This window comes from Alosa alosa, chromosome 2 (genome assembly GCF_017589495.1).
Source record: "Alosa alosa isolate M-15738 ecotype Scorff River chromosome 2, AALO_Geno_1.1, whole genome shotgun sequence".
Lineage (NCBI taxonomy): Eukaryota > Metazoa > Chordata > Actinopteri > Clupeiformes > Clupeidae > Alosa > Alosa alosa.
This window is the reverse complement of record NC_063190.1, coordinates 11948594-11971143: the sequence shown is the minus strand read 5'-3', so window position 1 is coordinate 11971143 and position 22550 is coordinate 11948594. Positions and strand designations below refer to the sequence as shown.

Below are 22550 nucleotides of genomic sequence, written 5' to 3'. Positions count from 1 at the left end.
AGCTATAATATTAATTTCAAAATAAAGTTGTGATAGAGGGACAGACGTTTTATGCACTTTAGTTGAAAGCCTATTCCTGATATTTTTGTTCATATTCTGTTCACTATTTTTTTCTATTTCTATTAAATGAGTTGAATTAAAGAGAGTGGTTCATTTGAATAAAACAAAAACGAGATAAACCTCACCTTCTCATAGTAATGCTTATAATAAAAGCATTTATGGCCTATCCAACATATCACAAGGTTACATAAAATGGCATGAAGTACAAACAATGCACAAAGGAGGTTGAGTGTAAAAAGTAAAAAAATAGGGGTGCCGTGGATGGAGAGAGATATGTTTAGGGGTGCCGTGAGCCAGAAAAGTTTGGGAACCACAGACACATTTGGTGGTACAGGGAGCTATGGTGCAAAGCTGCAACATCTGTACCATATTCAGGACCAAGTGCCCACGTTTAATTTCCAGGTCCCTCCCCATCTCTCTCCCACTTGCTTCCTGTCATTTTGAGGATTATTTCATACAATACAGTTAAAAGTCAATCAGCAGCCTTATCACAAAGATATTTTGCTCTAAACACTTCCTAAAAACTATTCACTAGCCAACAACAGTCAAAGTAAGAGATACATACACATAACTGTATGTGGTGTTTTTCTGAATTTATATTTGATAAATGTAAACAATTATCTACAGAAAATAATTGTTAAAATAATTCGAGTCTAAATAAAACAAAAAGGGGTAAACAAACTGAATGATGTCTGTTGTTCGATAACGTGGAGAGGCGACCAATCGGTATCCACACACTGTCCAGCCATAGGCCACTCTGGTTTGTTCAGGTAGGAGGATATGTCCAAGTCAAGTGATTGGTCTGTGATAAATCCCTTTAAAAGCGCAGATTTCACAAGATATGCTCAATTCCAAACTGAGGAAAAGTGTTGGCAGCTGGCCTGGTACATCCATTTTTTGTTATTTTTGGCACGGGTAGAAATATTGTCTAACACTTTTATATTCTCTACATGTTTTAGATTTTTGTTTGTCGCTGTTATATTGCAGTGTTTATTTTGATGACTGAACGAATATGTGGAGGTGTTAATTTAGACGGCACCTTCTAGCCTACGCCCCTTTCCAGAAGGACTTAAATGTGAGCGCGGCGGACTTGTGCTTCGCAGTCAAAGCCAGTGAAGAAGGGGATGCTGTAGAGAGAACCAACCTCAGGCAGCAGTTGTCTGTACTTGACATTTTCTACCCTAGTTCGTACAGTTGCAGTTTCCTGCCCCAAGATGAAGACCATACTTGCTGCATACTCCGGAGTCCTGCGAGGTGAGTGCATGGGCATGGGCAACAGTGAAGAAATGCGTAGGATTAAGGTTAACACATTTTCCCCGAGATCTACTTAGGCGCTGAGTTGTAGGCTACATAAATCTTGAACCTGTTTATTAAAATAAATAAATGTATTTTACTCTACCTTTGATAGAATGTCAGCGTCTTTAAGCCAATAAGTCATTGCATTTCTGTCGAAGCCTTTGTGACATAACGCGCTGGTATCATGTTAAAAATGTTAATGGTGACAACGACGATTGTGGTTTGCTTCAAAACACACTTGTCACCAAGGTATTGGATTTAAAATTATGTTGAATTTAATACTTATCAGAATGGCAGCTGGAACAAATTAGGCCTGCTTAATGTGATAATAATGCATTATTTGATTTATTTGGTGAGTTGCCCATATAGAATAACAGTTTAGGTGATGTAGCCTAGGCTATATAGATTGCAGTCATTAGGCTACTGATGCTTAAGTAAATCGCTTTGCACAATGAGAAATCCCGGACAGTTACTGTAGCTCTCAAAGTGTCTTCGGTGTTATTTTCAGCCTGTTAAATGTGGGCTTAAAGTGATTAGGTGATTTACAGTTCCCAGATCTTGTCCAGTGCTTAGTGGCTCTCAAAGGTTGTGTGATTCCCTGAGTGAGGTTGTCTCTGGTACAGCATGTGTCATTGTGTGCTCACATAGCCGTCTGATCTTCAGTGGTACTTTGGACGCGTTTTATGGACTATGCTGCGGAGCCGAACATGGTGTTGGTGAGTGGGTCCTGTAGTGTAGTGTCACAGAGCCATAGCAGCTGGATCTAACGGGCCAGAGCTGTTATCTGATAAGCAGGGTCGTGCACGGTGTTATTTCTTTGAGTACACATGGCTTATCCATTATGACTGAGGAGCATAGGCCTACCTGTGCTTATGTTGTTTAGAGATGGAGGTGGGACAGGTGCCTCATGGGTAAAAGGGGGAGAGGGGGTGGGGGTGGTGGGGTTGGCATGTTAGTTGTCTTGGGTCAGGGTGACTGTATGTTGGCACATATTCTGGACTTACTGTGCACGTGCCTGCAGAGAAGAGCAGATGTTAGAGCTAGACAGCTGTGGATAGTGAATGTGATTACATGTCATATGAAGCCTCCTAGCCTGAGCCTCCCACTCTTATCACATCCGTTAAATCCCCAAATAATTGTGAAAGACTTCATCATGGCTTTTACTAGATAAATGTAGTAGTGTTTGGAGTCTTTGCTGTTGGACTTCAGTTTCTACATCACTTCACAGAAGTGATAATGTTCAGACTAATGACAACAGCCTTGCTAACATGGCATATTCATGATAGCAACATGTCTTAAGGTAAACATATTACGCACACTGCAGGAGATGTCTTGAGCTCTAAGTTACCTCCTCCCCATGCCCCTGTTCATGTGCTAGGCACCGGATCCAGCATCCTCTCCTCTCTTAAAGACCTGCCTGCGACTCCTTGGCTGTCCCGATCCAAGATGGAGAAACAGCTCCAGATGATCTCTGTTCTCCAGTGGATCCTATCCTTCCTTGCCATGGGTAAGTGTGTATAGTACAAATTGAAATTAATATTTATAAACTGTAAAAAAAGACAAGCACACTCAACATAACCCAGTCAAGTCTCATTAGTTTTCCCAACATGTCTAGTTTAATGAACTTCAGATGTTGGGAAAGCTTAACTTGGGTTATATTGAGTATACTGTTTTTCTTTTACAATGTATGACAGAACCACATGTGGCCAGTCTTTACCATCACCACTAGCCACACACTCCTGACAGTAAACTTCTATTAAAGCACACATGTACAGTCTAATTACAGTGCTTGTATCTCCCATCTTTTAAACCATAGTCTCTTGTTTATGTCTACCAAAAAGTATTAGAAAATCATTAAACAAAGCATAATAATAAAGTGTTTATTTATTATTGATGATACAGTTGACAGCATGCTATACTGTAAGGACATTGCTGGTTAGTAAACTATATGGTTTACTGGTTAGTAAGCTATATGTATCTCCTCGCCCCTGTTACTCATGGGCTCTCTGAATATTTAACACTCTGTAAAGCGCCTTGAGACATATGTAATGTTTTGGCGCTCTATAAGTGAAATTAAAATAGAAATGGAAATTTATAATGAAATGTGACGGGTTGCTGTGTGCCTCCATACAGGTGCAGCCTGCACTGCGCTCCTCGTCTACCTGTTCTGCACAGACCTCTGGGTGATCGCCGCCATGTACTTTGCTTGGCTCATATTTGACTGGAATACACCAAAAGAAGGCAAGTTGCAGCACATTTACTCCACACCATCTTCCTAATCTTCCTATCTCCTCAACAGTTCTAAAGAGAGAACTGTTTCAATGCTTATCACTTCACACAGAGTTTTTTGTATGCTGGTAGATACTACTTATGTGTTCTGATGTGTTTGTAATAGGTGGGGTTGGGAATATATATTACCTGGTATATGTTACATGTATTGCCATCTTGCTGATTGTACTGTGCCATTGGGATTGCTTAGGAGGCCGCAGGTCGTCCTGGGTGAGGAACTGGGCTATGTGGACATACTTCAGGGACTACTTCCCCATCAGAGTGAGTATCATTACTACTCTATGTCTAATGTGCCAGGGATTATTTAGTGGAAAAGGTAAAACAAAGATCAAATGCAGGGTTCATGTGGAGTTAACTTTGGGGTATGATGCTACAACATGGTTTTGGAAACTTCATCACAACTGAAGCTGATCTTCCACAAAATATAAGCACCTTGTATATATTTTACATAAATCAAATTAGTTTATGATTCATAATTAGTCATGTTGATTCTGACATATCAGACATATTCACAGTGGTTCAAAGGGTGGCGATAACATGTTGTTATCTGTCTTGTTAACAACAAGACAGTGATTAATGTGAGGTTTTGACTTCATTGAATACCTTGATCCCATTAGCCATGTATTAGTTAGGATGGAGTACTGCTGATAATCACCACAAAAGACTTTGCTCAAACAGATAGTGACAGACTCATGAGTGCATTTCATGTTCCATATCTCTGCCTTTTCCCTGTGAAGCAGAAGTCGTGTCTGCCATCACGTCCTAATACAAGCACATCAGGGGAACTTTGATCAGAATCAATACCACACAACAAGATTTACCATTCATATCTCTGCTAATTCTTCAGTCTCTAAGACAATGGTTTACTGCAAAAATGTCCAGGTTTTCTCTCTCTTTCTGAGATTATTGAGGAAAAACATTAAACTGAAACCTAGAACACTGTGAACCAAACTATCAAACAATCCAGTGAGGCAGTAGTTGTTTACTTATCCTTGGATGGGAGACAGATACCCTTTTGCTCCAGGGGAGACACCACTGATTGAATAATGACAGCTTATCTATCTTTTGTGAAAGATGATCATCAACTTAGTGTGTGTTCTCACTTCAAAACCACAATCCAATTGCTGCATACGGTCCCAGACCGTCAGATGGTGTAATGCACTGAGCGGAAGATATTACACATTTGATTTAGTGAAAGCTATCACACTGTGGCCAGCGATATGGGCCAGGTATACAGACCTTTTACATGTAATGTCATAATCTTTTTGTCCTTGAAAATCATTGTGACAGGGCTATCTCTACATCAGCTCGTATCTATATGGTTCCATGATGGCTCTATGTTGTGATTCAGCTCTCAAGTGCCTGATGTTGCTCTTGGGTGCTCCTTGTTGGTGCCCCCCAATCCCAATCCTTCCCCACCTTTCTTATGCAGCCCTTGCCCCCCATTAATGCACAAATAGGCTGACACCAGACATAATTTCACTGCATTTCTTACTTCCAGTAACTATATGCATGTGACAATAAACTTCCTTATATCCTTATATATATCCTTATATTATTGTGTAATTTACTGCCTTGAGAGTCTGTAGGCCTACAGATGCTTAGCGATCAGTCTGAACCAAAGATTCTAGAACAGAGCTCTGTTCTACAGTAGAATCTTTGGTCTGAACCACCTAGTCCTCCATTATGACATTGTTCTGTTGCCGTGCAACCAAGTTTCTGTTAGCCGTTGACTGCAATCTCTTTTCAGATAGTGTCCCTGTTGTGGTCCTCTGATACTCTACTACTGTAATTAAATAATTCATTCAAGTGTTGCATTATAAGCATTTCTACTTTATTGACCTCTTTTAAATTGTGAGATTATTCTCATTGCAAGCTCATTGTAGGAAATGATATAGAAGAAAGCACTTAATGGTGGCCTACAAATAAGATTTTGACAATTCTTGGTTGTTATGGTCAGATGGGTGTTGTGAGACATTGCTGAACATCTCCCACTGAATGAATCACCTTCCTGTCCAGTCCCTAACCCCCCCCCGCCTCATCTGCCCAGTAACTTAGTGACAGTAGCCATCCAAGCTTTCTAATCCACTAATGTCCTTATGTAATGCTCTTGTTTGAGAAGCTCCTGCAGTTTCGCGATTATTTGCACAATGAAGCAACCTCCTCCTACAATCTGTGTGTACTCTTTCAGTTTCTCGCAAAAGAGAGAGAGAGAGAGAGAGAGAGAGAGAGGGGGGGCATTGCTGATTAGTAAACCTCAACGTATACCCTTACACGATGTGGTTGTTCTCACACTTTCATTTATCAACTAGAGAAAGTTGATAAAAAGGCGAATCTATTCTCCGTAGCTTACGAGCGAAAAAATGCCTGGAACTGCATGGTTGGTAAATTTGAGGACACAGGGGCGGTTAATTGCCTGCTGTTTTATGACTGCAGGTCAAGATCATATCAGCGTTGAGTTGCTGACTCTGTCCCAGTTCCTGGAAAATGGGTCTTTTGCAGACACTGAGGTTTATCCACAGATGTAGTGGCCACAAAGCCTCCTAATGAGATTAAGCCGACTGTTGTTTACCCTCCTCAAGTAGACTCCATCATACTCGAAACAACTTGGCAAACAGACCTTAATGCATTATTCAAATCTTCATGGCCTTTCCTTTTCCTAACAAAGTTTTATGGTTTATGGACAGCTTTGTTGGAGCATTGTCAACTCCACAAATTGTCCACAATTGTTTTTGCACCATATAATGTAAGATAATATGATTTAGTGGAAAGTATATTGTTGTCTGAAAACACATATGACAGTTCAATTGTGGTATTTTGATTGTGTACCGTAATCTCCCAACTATTAGCCGAAGTTTATACATTGATTTTACAAAATTTCTTCAGCTATGAGGTTAATAAATGGGGGCAGTTAATATTAATTTGGTTTTGTTTTTTTAACTTGCATAAAACACTGTCCTGCGGTTTATATACAATGCAGCTAATACACAGGAAATTATTGTATTTTCTATTGTGTTGTCTTAAAAGTGCCCTTGGATCTTAATCTCAGTCGACAAATTATCAAACCTAATCTAACCAGTCTGCCTGTCTGTCTGTTCTCCCAGCTCATTAAGACTCACGACCTTCTGCCCAGCCGTAACTACATCTTCGGCTACCACCCCCACGGCATATTCTGCTTTGGTGCCTTCTGCAACTTTGGGACTGAGGCTACGGGATTCTCCAAGAAATTTCCAAAAATCAAGCCCTCATTGGCCACACTGGCTGGGAATTTCCGGATGCCAGTTCTACGGGACTATCTCATGTCTGGAGGTGAATTACATTTCTATGCCTCCTTCGTCCTCTGCACTATGTGCAGATCTTGGTGAAACGGATATCCGACCCTTCGGGTGATTTAGATTCGATGCTTACATGTGGACATTATGTGTGAACGACACCGACACAGCTGAACAGAATCTCTGCATGGTTGAACACGCACATGAACAGAATCTCCGCATGTTCTTTGCTTTGTTCAGACCTGAGCTCATTTATATAAATAATGTCCGTCCGAAATACTAAGAGGGGAGAAGTGTAAGAGCCGTCGAAGTTCAGAGTTCCTAATGAAGGGTTTGGTTCCAAAACACTATATCTCCATTTTTAAAAACAATAAAACCCATGTTATTTGATTGAGCACAGATAAATCAAATAACAATACCCAATTACAGTTCTACTGAAAGTACTTGGAAAACATAATGTAAAAAAAAATATTTATGAAAATTCATTAAAATGGAGGATATAGTGTTTTGGAACCAAACTCTTCAAATGTCGGGATATGCTGTTCAGATATACGGCCCAACCGCTTGATATCCCTGTTACAGACAAATAGGTTTCATTTTATGGTACAAAGAAAACACTGTTTGTGAATGTCTGTTATTAAGGTGATTCCCTCAGAGTCAGGTTATCTCTCTGGAGAAGATTCAATTGAGTGTGTTCTTTCCCGTAACACAAACACCTGTACAGTCCTGCTGATAAAAGTGCTTGTTATCGACAGACAGACTCCACAAAGGACCTCTGAGCTTTGTCCTCTCGTCCAGATAGAGGCTGTGTGCAGATCTGTATGTGCTGATGTTGATATTGTAGTATGACAGATTTCGAAATCTGTGCTGTTTACATATGGAGGGCTGTGGAGGTTACTTGCTTTGTGTGTTTTCCTTTGGGCCCCGTAGCTTTAATTTGTGTCTGGATTGCCTTTTTATCTAGGCTCACACAAAAATAGTTTTTTTACAAAATAGTTTTTTTTATATACATTTCTGTTCCGACTTGTGTTTGTGTGAATAAATCTTTTAATGTAACCTTTTTTTGAGAATATTTAAACACTTATTTAAAATCATATCCATTTGTACCCCCCTCCCTCTCTCTGTGTGTTTCTCAGGCATTTGCCCAGTGAATCGCAATTCCATTGATTACTTGCTGTCACGGAGTGGAACTGGCAATGCTGTGGTCATCGTTGTTGGCGGTGCAGCGGAATCACTTGACTGTGCCCCAGGGAAGAATTCTGTCACACTCAAAAGCCGCAAAGGCTTCATAAAGCTGGCTCTTCAGCAAGGGTAAGGGTAACAGCAGGCTGCAAACTGGCCACAGCTCTTTCTGTAAAAATGAACTGAAGTGAGATGGCCCAAGTGGATGCAAAATTTACATTGATGTTATTGCAACTGTATCAGTTATTAGTAATTAGTCAGTGATTTGGTATATTTTAGGTATTTGGCTGAATTTTTTGACAAAAAAGTGTTTGTAACTGAACAATACTGTATGTGGTAGAAAATACTCACATGTCGCTAAGTAGACAAACACGTGTGGCATACAATCAGGACAAAGATCAGACAAGGATACAAGGAAGTTTATTGTCACATGCATATAGTTACTGGAAGTAAGAAATGCAGTGAAATTATGTCTGGTGTCAGCCTATTTGTGCATTTATGGGGGGTAAAAGTGCAGTAGAAGAGGGGTTTAGTAGATTAAGTGGCAAGGGCTGCATAAGAAAGGTGGGGAGGATTGGGATGGGGGGGGGGGGCACCAACAGCAACAGGGGCAAGGAAAAACTCCCTTACCAAGGAAGAAACCTTGGGCAGATCCACGGCTCAAGGGGCTAACCCAACTGCCAGGGGTCTTGGTGTGTGTGTTGGGGGATGACAGGGGAGATGGGATAGTGTGCTGTGTATGTGGGGAGAGGGCAGTGTGCAATATGTGTGTTGGAGAAGCTTCCTCATGAGACAATGTGCTGTGTATTGGCGGGGGGGGGGGAGTATGGTAAAGTCCCTTTACCATACTTGCAGTGTACTGCAAGTATGGTAAAGGGACTTACTATTGCAAGCAGAGTACTGTATGTATGTGTGTACAGTGCAGTGCACATATGTGTGTATGTACAGTGAAGATGTGTGTGTGGGCGGGAGGGGAGTGGAGCAGTGACTGTGTGTGTGTGTGTGTGTGTGTGTGTGTGTGTGTGGGTAGGTGGGGGCAGTGTGCTGTAAGTATGTAGAGGATGTGTGTTGGAGAAGATCCTGAAGACAATGTGCTGTGTATGTAGGGGGGGGGGCAGTGTGCAGCAAGTATGTAGAGGAGGCTTACTGTAGCAAGCAGTGTGCTGTATGTATGTGAGGTGATGACAGTGATGATGTAAGTGTGTGTGTTTTTTGTGTGTGTGTTGGGGGTGGGGTGGGGGGTGGGGGGGGGGGCAGAATGGCTAGGCAATCAAGGACATGGGTAGATGGAGGAGAAATCAAAAATAATAAATAAAAAGTTCTATGGAGATGTGCAAAAGTTGGAGAAAGTCAGATATGTGTGTGTGTGTGTGTGTGGGTGTGTGTGTGTGTGTGTGTTTTGACGTGTGATGAAATAAGAAAATAAATAAAAGGTCTGTAGCATAGGGAGAGGGATGTAAAAGTGCTAAAAGTCTTGAGTCATGAGTGCTGAGGAGTGAATGAGTGCAAAGTCAGTATAGTGTGAGTTCAGAGTTGGGAAATGTTTGAGAGTGCTGAGGAGTGAATGTGTGCAAAGTCAGTATAGTGTGAGTTCAGAGTTCGGATGGCCTGGGGATAAAAACTTCTCCTGAGTCTCTCAGTTCTGGTTTTGTGACTACATAGGCGTCTTCTTGATTTCAGCGGTAGGAATAATCCATTGTTAGGATGAGAAGAGTCCTTCAGAATCTTTTGGGCTCTTAGGAGTACTCTTCTGGAATAGATCTTGTAGAGCAGGGAGTTGAGTTCTTATAGTACGTTCAGCTGAGTGCACTACTCTCTGCAGAGTACTACAATCTCTAACTGTGGAGTTCCCATACCAGGTGATGATGCTACCAGTTAGAACACTCTCAACCGCTAAAGTGTAGAAGGCCTTCATGATGGATGTAGAAACTTTGAATTTCCTTAGCTGACGAAGGAAGTAGAGTCGTTGTCTGGACTTCTTCAGAACATATTGAGTATTAACAGTCCATGTTAAGTCTTCAGTAATGTGCACACCAAGGTATTTAAAACTTGTGACTCTCTTTACAGGTTGCCCGGTGATCATTAGTGGGGTGTAACTGTAGTTCTACTGCTGCCTTCTGTAATCCACTACCATTTCCTTGGTTTTATTGATATTCAGTGTCAAGCTGTAAGATTGACACCCCTGTGCCACCTCATCAACCTGATCCAAGTAGATCTGTTCATTGTTGTTACTAATCAGGCCCAAGATCACTGTGTCATCTGCAAACTTGATGATGGAGGTATGACTACTGTTGGCCTTGCAGTCATGTGTGTAGATGTTGTACAGCAGTGGACTCAAAACACAGCCTTGGGGAGCACCAGTGCTGATGGTTATTGAGTCAGATGTCAGACCCCCCACTCTAACCACTTGTGAACGGTTGGTGAGGAAGTCAAATATCCAGTGACACAGGGTGGTGTTCAGTCCTAAGGCCCTCATCTTTGTGACCAAGGTGAGAGGTACTATCGTGTTGAATGCTGAACTAAAGTCAATGAACAGCATCCTCACATAATTCCCATTCCCCTCCTCCAGGTGAGTTAAGGTGGTGTGCATGAGGTTTGAGATGGCATCCTCTGTAGACCTGTTGGCTCTGTAAGCAAATTGGAGGGGGTCGAAGGAGGCAGGGAGGGATGAGCAGATAATGTTTTTCACAAGCTTTTCGAAGCACTTCATCACTGTAGACGTCAGGGCTACTGGGCGGTAGTCATTCAGACATGATGGACTTTTGTTTTTCGGTACTGGAACAATAACAGACTGCTTGAGGCAAGTAGGAACTGTCTCTTGAGCCAATGATGTGTTAAAGATATAAGTGAACACAGGAGCTAACTGAGCAGCGCAGGATTTCAAAACCCTGTTAGAAATTCCATCTGGTCCAGCTTTTCTACAATTAACCCTCCTAAAGGCATTGCTCACAACGACCTCATAGACACAGAAAGGTGCATCCTCAATTTCTTCACATGCTGCAGCTAGTGCAAGATAGTCTGTGTTTTTCATGTCAAAGCGAGCATAAAAAGCATTAAGTTCATCAGGGAGGGCTTTACTCACATTCATCACTTTCTTTTAAAGCCAGTGATGGTTCGGAGTCCTTTCCACACTCGTGCTGGATCACCCTCCAAGAAATCAGCTTCAACTCTGTCTCTATAGCGCCACTTAGCATCTTTAATAGCTCTACGTAAACTATAAGATGCTGCTTTGTAATCCGTCATATCCCCTGAAATAAGCCCAGCATTATAAGTCATGGTGCGTGTCTTTAATGCCGTTCTCACTTCTCTATCCACCCATGGCTTCTGGTTAGGGAAGCTTCGGATCTTTACAGTTGGGATGATGGAATCAGTTAGCATATTGATGTAACTCAATGATACTTCCGTAAACTCATTGATGTCAGCAGAGTTCGGCTTGAACATCTCCTAGTCAACGTTGCTAAGGGCGTCCTGTAGCCTGGCTTCCGATTGGTCAGTCCAGCGCTTGACCTCCTTCGTCACTGGGGGGAGCATCTGACTTCTTTGTTTGGCAGTAGGAAAACAGTGGCATGATCTGATTTTCCGAAAGCTGGTAGAGACTTAGCTTTGCAACTGTTCTTGAGCTGTGTGTAGCAGTGATCCAGTGTGTTGTCACCACGTGTAGGGAACTGAATGTGTTGAATAAATTCAGGCGTGGACCGGTTCAGATGTACTTGATTGAAATCACCGGCCACAATAAGCGCAGCTTCAGGGTGCGTGTGTTGTTGTCTATTTAACACTTCTTGCAATTCTGAAACCGCAGCATCTGTGTTGGCTTGTGGAGGAATGTAGACAGCGTTGAATATTACCGAAGTAAACTCACGGGGCAGGTAGAAGGGTCGACAGACGATCGCTAGATGTTCTAGATGAGGCGAGCAGGACTTTGAGAGAACGGTGACATTTCTAGGATCACACCACTTGCTGTTCGTCATGATGCAAACACCGCCACCTTTCTTTCGATTTTCCAGATTCCTCAGTCCTGTCAGAGCGAGCAGCAGAGAAAAACTCCACCGGAGTGATGGCACAGTCCGGTACAAGTTCAGTTAGCCATGTCTCAGTAAAGCATAGAATGTTACAGTCCCTGATGTCTCTTTGAAACTGTATCCTCGCTCTTAGTTCATCCATCTTGTTCACAAGAGACTGGACATTGGCTAGGAGAATGCTAGGCAGTGGAGGCCTATGAGCTCTATTCCTCAATCTGTTACGGGCCCCGGCTCGTTTTCCTCTGTGTTTTTTCCTTCTGCGCTGTTAATCACGTGTCATAACCTAGGCAGGGCATCTGTAAACATTTGCGTTGGTGCTTTGGAGGGAACACTGTGGGCTGGGTGTTGTTGTTTATCAACTGATCTCAGGGTAAGAGTTGCAGTATAATGTAGATCAGGTCAGCACCCAATCATCCCCTCTGGTCTTATTTGACCTGTTATATTGTGCTTTTAGAGGTTTAGGGGGATATCAGACTTAACACTAAGCCACTGCATACGTGCCATGTGAGCCATGGAACCGTGTAACAATGAGTACAGTGCCTCCTAAAATTCCGAGGCCAATGGAAAGGTTTAAAAGATCAACAATGTGGAAGAATGACTTATTTTCTTAGGAATGCAAGGTCAATAACATCGAATAGTGCATTTGTATGCTTTTTGGATGCCCTGTACAGGCTTGCCAAAATGACCCACAGACATAGTTAGACATTTTGTTATCTTTTTGTGGAAATAATGATAATGATTCACTATATGATAAATAAATATATTTTTACAAATGTTTGAGAAATGTATGCAGTGCAACATAACATACATAACAAACATATCAAAGCCCTCTTGATTAGAATTTGTAATTAGAAATGTCTGTCTTCTGTAGGGCAGACCTGGTGCCGGTGTATTCCTTTGGGGAAAATGAGGTGTACAAACAGGTGATCTTTGAGGAGGGCTCATGGTGGCGGTTCGCCCAGAAGAGGCTGCAGAAGTTGGTGGGCTTCGCTCCCTGCGTCTTCCATGGCTGTGGCCTCTTCTCCTCAGATTCTGTGGGCCTGGTGCCCTACTGCAAACCCATCACCACCGTAGGTAAGTACCCGAGTATGTATACCTCTAAAAGGAAAGCAGATTCAAACTGACATACCAGTGGCATGGCATGCGGAAAACATCCGATGAAGCCAAATGAGACAAGACATGTTTTTTATATAACATCAATGTAAAGTACTACTGACATTTGAGACAGCGACACGCGATTTACATTCATAAAGCCTAATTGTACTGTGTAGACTTGTTGCATCACTGAAATGTTACAGTTGACAGTTCACATCACGGAAACAGTTTTGAGTGTCTGATAGGGGTGTGAGGAAAATAATTCACTGTGGTCAAACAATGTGTATTGTAGGGTCTGTCATCATTAGACTACTATTGCTATCTGTAAACATCACTGGCATTGCAGTGCTTGTGGGCATAGTACTGACATTGTCTTTGAATGTTGAATTTGTCCTTCACCAGTGGGAGAGCCCATCACTGTGCCAAAGTTTGAGGAGCCCAGTCAGGACGTTGTGGACTTGTACCATGCCATGTACATCAAGTCTCTCAAGAATCTCTTTGACAAGTACAAGACTCGGTTTGGGCTGAAGGAGAGTGACTCGCTGCTTATCCAATGAGAGCGAGGAGGAGACGTCACCTCACAATCCAGCTGACCCTGACCAGTGGCCTCTGCTGCCGTGCCGACCAGCCCTCCCTCCCCTCCGCACCCCACCAAAGTGCTTTATATGGAGAGTATGATCTTGTGAAAATGCAATGGAAAAGTATGCAAGTGTGAAGACATAAGCCTCTGTCGCCCCGTTGTCAAGGTGAAATGTCAGTGAAGTGAAGTGCATTGACCTGTTAAACACTACTTTGGAAAAGTGCTGTTAAATAGTTTTATCCACTCTCAAATTCAGAACAGTTGACATCGATACTGAGTGGTACAGGCAACGTTTGTAATTCCCACCACTTTGCAAAATGGTACAAAAAGAATCAACAGGTGCAACAGTTTGATACAAATGTGCCATTGTACTCCCCTGCCACTAGGTGGCAATAAATAATTTGAAAAGAATAGTGATTCTTTTAAGGATAAAAAAGCTGCACTCAACAGACTTAAAAAAGTTTTCAGTATTTCATACATTGATTATATATATATCAATATAGAGTTGTTTTTTTTAACTGCACAAGCAATGCACCGTGTTGCCTGACTATCACTTGACTATTATTTTGCCAAAGACTTCTTCAGATACACTCAGTTGCCAGTTTAGGAACACTGCTTTAGAGCTAATGCAGTTTAATATACCAGTTCCGTAGTAAATCTTAGTTTCATGAAGGTTATGATACTCAGTATTTGTTTAACTAATTTAGAGAGCTGTTGAATCAACAGTGTGCTCATTTTGGAGGCTGCAGTATGGTGCTGCAGTAATTGTATTGCACGACACACATTTCTTTTGTTTTGACCAACCCATTTCAATCAGTGAAGCTAGTCCAAATAACAGAAATATCTTTGTGTTTAATTCAATACAGTCTAACAGCACCACTAAGTACACTTTCCAAAATGATTGGACATCTGAAATGCCCTCTCAAATAGGGTTTCAACAATTATACCAACCATGAAGGGAGATTTATTATAAGACATTTATTAGACAGCATTTGTGTTTCACTACATCTACCTAATAATCTGGCAATGGAGTGTGTATGAAGTACATCATATGACCTTACTAAATAAAAACAACTACCTACCATAAATGCAAATCTGTAAAAACACAAAGTATTCTATGAACAATGAATGTGTGTTGTGCCTTTTTCTACCTGTTATGAAGCTAAAGCATAGGCCTAGCAATCCCCACTCTCACATGTCAATGTGATCCCATTTGGTCTTCTGGCTTCTCCCTCCAGTGTTTGCCTTTCCGTTTATACTCTGCTGTATTCAGTGTTTATATTGCCAACCATTTCACACCTTTTTTATAAGAATTGAATCTTTCTATAACATCAAATGATTGGTGCATAGCCAGATTGACATGGGTTTCCAAAGGTGCAGTATTTGTATGATAAGCCAAGCCAACACAATACAATAAGCTGTTTGTTCCACTGGTCCTAATAAAATTGCCTCAACTAACACAGCTTCTCTGAATGCTTTGATGTGAGGACAATGTGGAGAAATTCAAATTCAAAGTTTAAATAAGATGAGTTTCATACATTTTTGCCAACATTGAAAACACAGGACTGGGCTTAGTCCAGATGACAAAAATATAATGTTGAAATACAGGTGGTTGTTTGATTTTTTTCTCTGCTTGATTGCTTTATACTTCCTGCTGAGAAAACAAGAAAAAGGTGTATGTGTCTATGGAATTCATGTGCAATAAAAACATTCATCAAGTTATGTTCCGAATGTCAAATGTACAATGTGCCTATTAAACTTTTTTAAGTTTTTTGAAAAGAAAGAGTTTTCTGAATGGGTCTGTTTTGAACTAACTATCTAACACATTCAAAAAAGACAAATTACAATAATAGGAAGTACTGTAATAGATGTTTTAAACAGTGCAAATCCAGAATTGAATCTATTAACATATTCAATTGAAGGCATGCTTCTCATGATTTGCATTAGGCATCAGATCAGTGACAGACTGTTGTAGTCAGCATCCATCTATATATATACGTATATATACTATATATAAGTACATATACTCTTTTGATCCTGTGAGGGAAATTGGTCTCTGCATTTATCCCAATCCGTGAATTAGTGAAACACACTCATCACACAGTGAACACACAGCGAGGTGAAGCACACACTAATCCCGGCGCAGTGAGCTGCCTGCAACAACAGCGGCGCTCTGGGAGCAGTGAGAGCAGTGAGGGGTTAGGTGCCTTGCTCAAGGGCACTTCAGCCGTGCCTATTGGTCAGGGTTCGAACCGGCAACCCTCCGGTTCCAAGTCCGAAGCACTTACCAGTAGGCCACGGCAGTGATGTAGTACTCGAGTCCGGTCTCGGACTCGAGTCCGGTCTCGAGACCGATTTCTGCTTTCTCGGACTCGACTCGGACTTGTTCCTTCAAAGACTCGGTCTCGGACCACAGTGGGAGGAGGACTCGTAATTTCAAACCGAGTCCTCGAGACCAACGCATTTTTTTATGTTCATATAAAAAAAAAAATCAAAATGATATTTTACGGCGGCCACGTCTTTGCCCCTTGTTGGCCTTGGTGCCCCCTTCTTTCAATATTCTGCTTTGCGTCTGTTTAGTAGCAATCGCTATCGCTAATACTCGTTTAATACTCGCAATCGCTAAGCCTACTCATCACACAGGCACATGTATCACATCACATGAAAGAGCTTTTTCTCAGCTTTTAAACAATGTTAGCCGCTAATTGCTGTGGTGAACAGTTCGCGAGAAAAGTAAATAATATAATTAAATTTAATCATAACGTCTACATAAGGTGCTACACCCATCTCCCTACCCATTCATCTTGGTTGAATACTTCACGAACCCTTCGTTCAACACATGACAAACTATATATCAGAATAAACAGCAGACCTTACCGAACACAAAGGTGTAAAGCAGTCCCCTGTACAGTAAGCCGTTCCAGAGTATTCCGGTTAAATTAAAAATGTAATCTGCAGCAAGGTCTAAATTCATGTCTCCAACTTTGGTCTTTAGGTTTCAAAATGTGTTTAAATCGTTTGTGATTTCATAATAGGCCAAATACAAAATAAATGTTACAAATATTGCCTAGATATAGGTAAATATTAAAATCAGAGGATATACAGCTGAGTAAGAGTTTGTGAAAGGAGTCTTAATGATCAAAAATGCTAAGCATGCATCTAGGTTGCATCAGTTTCTTAAAGCTGAGCTGTGCTTAAATTATTCAATACATCATTCCATAACAGGCGAAATATGAAATAAATATGAATATTAAATATAGCCTAGACATCTAAATATTAGATGATCAGATGATTTACAGTTCTATGTAATATGTCATGTTTCATGTTTTTGTAATGTTTCATACAGTGATTCAGGTCTACTGCTGTGAATAGGCTAAATATAACTTTGATTATTTTTATAGCCTACTACTGTATAGTTAACTTTGGCCTTGGTGCCCTGACATGTGGCCTTTGTGCCCCCCACCAAATATGCCCAACTGAAGGCCAAGTGGCCTTGCCCCTAAAATGGTGAAATTCCAAGCCTGGGCCTAACTGTTGATTATTAATTGGGGTGATATTAAATCATGAATATGAAAACTGACATGTTTTATGGTCTTGGTCTCGACTTCGGTCTCGACTCTAAAAAGACTTCGGTCTCGACTTCGGACTTGCTTCCTCAAAGACTTCGGTCTTGACTCGGACTCGACTGTATTTGAAAACCAACGGACTCGGTCTCGACCCTTCAAAGACTCGGTCTTGTCTCGGACTCGGCATAGGCGGTCTCGTCCCCATCACTAGGCCACGGCTACCCCTAAAAATCTTGGATGAGAATCTTGGACTCTCAGTCATTCATTTAGGCCTATGCAGCAAGAGGATAGTGACAACAATAATGTGTCTGGGGGTCCAGCACTGACAGGGGGCCCCCAGAGAGCCCCCCCAATTTACTCTAAATAAATTATTGTCCGCCATAGGGCCCAAATTATCTAGCAGTGCCCCTGGGTCAGGTACCCTGACATGTTGCCCAAAGGTAGACTTTGCAAATAGTTTTGTAATGAAAGTGGACAATGAGCAATCTCCTGGAACATGAACAGGTTTACTATACTTCTCAAAACACACTTAAAAGGAGAGACAAAATGTGAAGCGGCAACCATCATTATCTAGGGTGTGGACCTTTTTGTAGGACCAAGAGTCTGTGTCTGCTGCTGTTTGCGTAAACTGTCATTCGGACTTGTGAATTAATTCAAGGATGTTACCCAATGTAGCCTAAGCTAATTACGGTCAGAGAGAAGAGCTAAAATAAAGTAACTTGTCAGGTCAGTTTAAGGCCAAGGTTTGTCTGTGTGTGTGCCTATGTAAAAACGGTTTTGCTCCAATACTTTCGATGCAAAATTATATTCCATCACAATAAGTATGAGTAGCCTATCAGAGAGCTGATATTTTTTTTAATTTTGATTAGGCACTGCACCTGTGGAGATACTTCTATTCTCGACACGCCCATTGCTATCAGGCAAGTAGCCAATGTTTATCTCTGCACAGACTAAAAAATAATCTTCTGAAAAGAAAGGCCAAATTCGGAAGAAGCGTTCGTGTTGTAGCCTACTCGTTCGTGTTCTGCTCAAGAAAACTGGACGCACGGTCCTCCTCTAACTTACCCGTGTGTTTTGAAACTAACACCTGAACACATAACACAGCAGAACAAAGCCATTTCCGAATTAACTTCCATGTACATAACATTTTTATTAAATATCAGACATCAGATGAGCCCATCTTCTCACAGCTTGACGGAACCTATCAGTTGTTGGTCACGCGGTCTATTATGGTCACGTTACCATTACATTTAACTGCTGACTTCCTCATTCTTGAAGGAACACATACATGAGTTCCTGTTATGGGCGGGCAGATATGATTGGCAGATACATGACCAATTTACTGACCAATTGCGTGACGATGAGAAACTAGCCCGAAGTGCTATTCGTTTATTGATGTGTCTGCGAGCCAATCGGTGGTATGATTGGGCGTGCGCAAGAGCAACGGATAATGGCCTCCTAAGCAAGTATCATTTTGTTTATGATGTCCTCCCAACTGCTGCGATAAAGCATCGATTTAGTCAATTAGACTTTTTTGACCATCTATTACAGTTTGCGTTGTGAGACTTTGTCCTGGCCCTTTATTACAAGAAACGCTTTGGTGGTGGGCATGAGCTGTTTTATTGAATGAAGCAAACGCACCTACTACCGATAGGAGGATGAGCTCCATCGCCGGTCGGGATCTTGCTGTCTCCGCCGCTTCTGTCAGTAACCCGGGAGCTTCATCTTCTCGTGCGTTGCACGTAGAGCTCACATCCCAGCAGGTAAGTGGAACGTTACGCTGGTGCACAGTTCATCGGAGTTAACACATTTGACAGAAATTAACCGTTCAGTTGTTCCGCGGTGTCACATGTCAAAACAGCAGTGCGCTCAAATAGGCCTGCAAAGCAAAGCTTGTTAGCAAGCTAACAATGCTAGAAAGCTAATTGCTAATGGGTACCTGAACCTAGTGTGAAAGCCATCATTGCTGTGAACCTGACCTATGACAATTGTATTGTCAACAAAAATTGAGGTCATTGACGGGATATGATTTGTGTCTGACATGAATGAACTTATCGGCTTCGAGAAGCACTATATAGAGTATTTGACAGTGCCCTGGTCAGGTCATTGTGAAATCTGACTATGTTTTAGGTTAACGCTCGTTTACCAGTGCTCACATTATTCTGACAGGTTCAGCAGGACATTGTGGCAGAAGGCAGGTTCTTCCTGTATCACAGGCGGTATAAGAGTGTTGAATATTTGCTCGCTGCAAAATTGGGTCTTTATAGTTAATGAAATCATCAACTGTTCGTGTACTGTGACCAGCTGCTGTTTTCCAGCTGCTCACGGGCGAATACTCAGCCATGGTTTTGTGATGTATGTGTAATGTGTGGGATAGCTGTGGTCAGTGTTGAACAGCTGACCATCTGTAAAATCAAATCTGTAAAGATTATTGTATGTGGCTAACGTTACTGCCCAGTGCTGCTAAGCAGTCTTCTCTGCTTTGGCACACAACATAGTTGGCAGTTGGCACCAACATACACAATTGTCCATACAGTAAAGTACAGTGTTATTATCCTGTTTTGTTAAACTATTTTACATGCTGTCCCACATATGAATAGGCAATGAGTTAAAACCAATTCCCTCCTGACACACTTATGACCTTTAACCTGACATAATGAAAAAATCGCTCCTGAGTCAGTAGCTTAGAAAATTGAGGGATCTGATTCGCACACAAGTGAAAGGGGTTGTTTTGAGAAAAGCTCAGGTGACATCAGGGACAGGCCTGAATGATGTGCGTTGGTAAGAGTTTTCACTTTTCCTGTCACAGTGATGCATGCCCCTTTGGAAGAATGCCTGTTTTACAGTTTTTCAGGTGCAGTTCCTTGTGAGCACTGATGCGTTTTTTTCTCCCCAGTGGCCCACACTCTGAGTGCCCTCTTCTTATAGTCAGTGAGATTAGTTTAGCGTTCTCTCTTGCTCCCGCCTGCCCCAGGGCATTTCTGTGTGCTCTGTGGTTTTTGTTTGGCTCTGTTGGTAATCCTATAGGGAATCCCATGACTTAGATTTAGGCCCTAATGCCCTGCAGTGGAGCTGCTCGTTCAGTACATGAAGAATTCTGGTCAGGTGGGAGGTTGGACGACCGCCCAGTTGCTCTGGGGTCCGCCCATGCGACTCGGCCCCGGGCCTTGCCCCGTGAGTCTGTCTCAGTCCAGAGCATCAGTGGTGTATGCGAGAGCTGCCTGCCTTAAGGCCTTTAAATCACAGCATCTCAAGAGCTGCTTGCACCGGAAGAGTTTCAGACATGATGAGAATACTTTATGTGTTTCTTGTTTGGTCAACTTACTTTAGGAAACATTTCCTTTTCACTGTCACGCTGTCACACACAAAGGCTAGTTCAACAGTCAGCACATAGGCCTATTTCATCAAGATACGTTGTGATTAGCTGTCATATAGATGTAATTTTCTCTCTGCATGGGGACTTGTTTTTCTGTGCCAGGGCACAGCGGGCACACTATGAGCATACACTATTGTTTTGCATGCTGCAGCTGCAGTTCATTGAGGTTGGGTGACATCCTGTTTAAGCTAAGGCAACTGGTCTGCTGAAACAAACAAACAGATAGAGAGACCACACACACACACATACTCACTCACTTTCACACACACACACACACACACATACTCACTCACTTTCACTCACACACACACACACACACACACACACACACACACACACACTCACTCACTCACTCACTCACTCACTCACTCACTCACTCACTCTCACAGAGAGACAGAGAGAGAGCCTAGCCAGTGCATTCCCATTTTCTCTTGTCCTTTTCAGTAGTTGTTCACTTATTCTCTCTCTCTCTCTTTCTCTCTCTCTCTCTCTTTTCTCTCTTTCTCTCTCTCTCTTTTCTCTCTCTCTCTCTCTCTCTCTCTCTGCAGACCCGCCACCTTATTATGCCCGTAACATCGTCAACAGGAATGGCTCCCCGCTGCTGGACACTTGCTTCACTCTGCACCTCTGCTCGGTGGACCGCATCTCCAAAGGTCACTACACTATGCTCATTTCTCACACTTGGTCTCAAAATGGGCGCTCGGATCACAAGCCAAGACGCATTGCTGTTTACCAAAGACATTGCTGATAACTGTTGCTCAGTTTTCAGTATTTCCTGCATCAAGTCTCCTTGGTGGCGGCACATCAGAAAGCATTAGTGTTTACACTACGAAAGATTTGTTGTTAAATTCATCCTGAACCATCTTGGCAAGTGGTTTGAGTGATGGGATAGGATTACAATGGGATTGTGGTCGTTTAACCTTTATTTAGTGCTGTTTGATTGGCCACAACACATTATGAAACCAAGGTGTGATGTTCTGGAGTACTTGCATCTGCTGCCTCACTGAGCAGTGCAGTGGATTACAGTAGGTGCAGATTTCCTGCTGATAAATGGACATCTCACCTATTTTCATCAAAATGAATCATTCCAGTTTGTGTTGTCATGCCAAAAGAATGTTTAGGGTCAACTTTCCATTTCAACGTACCATTTCAAAAGTCAACCCAGAAAGATAGAAGCTGTTAGGCCTAATTGAATAAAGTGTACTTACACTGAGTTGAAACTTTAGTCAACAAATGTAGAGAAATCAGATTTTGTGAGCTGGAGGCTTTTAGTATATTCCCAAGGCAATACTTTACAAAAATACACACTGCGGGAACATTTGCAATATATTTTTTGACTTACTCATAGCATGCTTGGAATGCACCATGTTCATTTAACACAACATAACAGCATGATCAGTGGTGCAAATTGACTGGTGTGAAAGGGCCAAAACATACCATAAACAAACTCTGCAGTACTTTTAGCTAAAGATGGTCATGTCTTGTTTGTGCACCACTTAATCAGGAGGCATTTAGCCTGATGAGCCAGACCCACATTAAAATGTAGGGTCTGGGCACTCACCGTTCGCAGTGCTTAGTCCGAGGGGCAGGATAATCGGTTGTCTTTCAAATTCCCTCTACACGCAATAGGACAACGCTATGAGTCCCATTATTTGTTTTTATGTTATCTGTCAGTCTTCTGATTACCGGTATAGCCAGTTGTGTAAAGGCTTGGCTTTTAATGATTTAGTGTTTGGGTGTTCAAAGAAAGAGGTGAATATAACACCAACAGGGTGTAGGTAAGCCAAACAATAAACATGTGTCAGCATTAGTTAA

General features: G+C 42.0%; 2 protein-coding genes across 2 annotated transcripts in view; both read left to right on the top strand.

Annotated features, from left to right (window-relative positions):
- Nucleotides 1-927: 927 nt before the first annotated feature.
- Nucleotides 928-15576, top strand: dgat2 (diacylglycerol O-acyltransferase 2). Its single transcript, XM_048237766.1, has 8 exons — nucleotides 928-1314; nucleotides 2735-2863; nucleotides 3490-3597; nucleotides 3836-3906; nucleotides 6750-6954; nucleotides 8054-8228; nucleotides 12990-13192; nucleotides 13616-15576. The coding sequence occupies exons 1-8, from the start codon at nucleotides 1275-1277 to the stop codon at nucleotides 13768-13770; spliced, it is 1086 nt and encodes a 361-aa protein (XP_048093723.1). The 5' UTR covers nucleotides 928-1274; the 3' UTR covers nucleotides 13771-15576.
- A 5730-nt stretch (nucleotides 15577-21306) lies between these two features.
- The window catches only part of uvrag (UV radiation resistance associated gene), an 85542-nt gene continuing 84298 nt past the window's right edge, over nucleotides 21307-22550 (top strand). The window contains exon 1 of the mRNA XM_048234452.1: nucleotides 21307-21388. The gene's annotated coding sequence lies outside the window, so the exon portion shown is untranslated. The remainder of the gene's footprint in view (nucleotides 21389-22550) is intronic.

What these genes read in the sequence shown, in the direction of transcription:
- dgat2 (XM_048237766.1), top strand. Translation starts at nt 1,275, where the DNA reads ATGAAGACCATACTTGCTGCATACTCCGGAGTCCTGCGAG. An exon ending in ATACTCCGGAGTCCTGCGAG is followed by an intron (nt 1,315 to 2,734) that starts GTGAGTGCATGG and finishes TTCATGTGCTAG; the next exon opens with GCACCGGATCCAGCATCCTC. An exon ending in CAAACCCATCACCACCGTAG is followed by an intron (nt 13,193 to 13,615) that starts GTAAGTACCCGA and finishes GTCCTTCACCAG; the next exon opens with TGGGAGAGCCCATCACTGTG.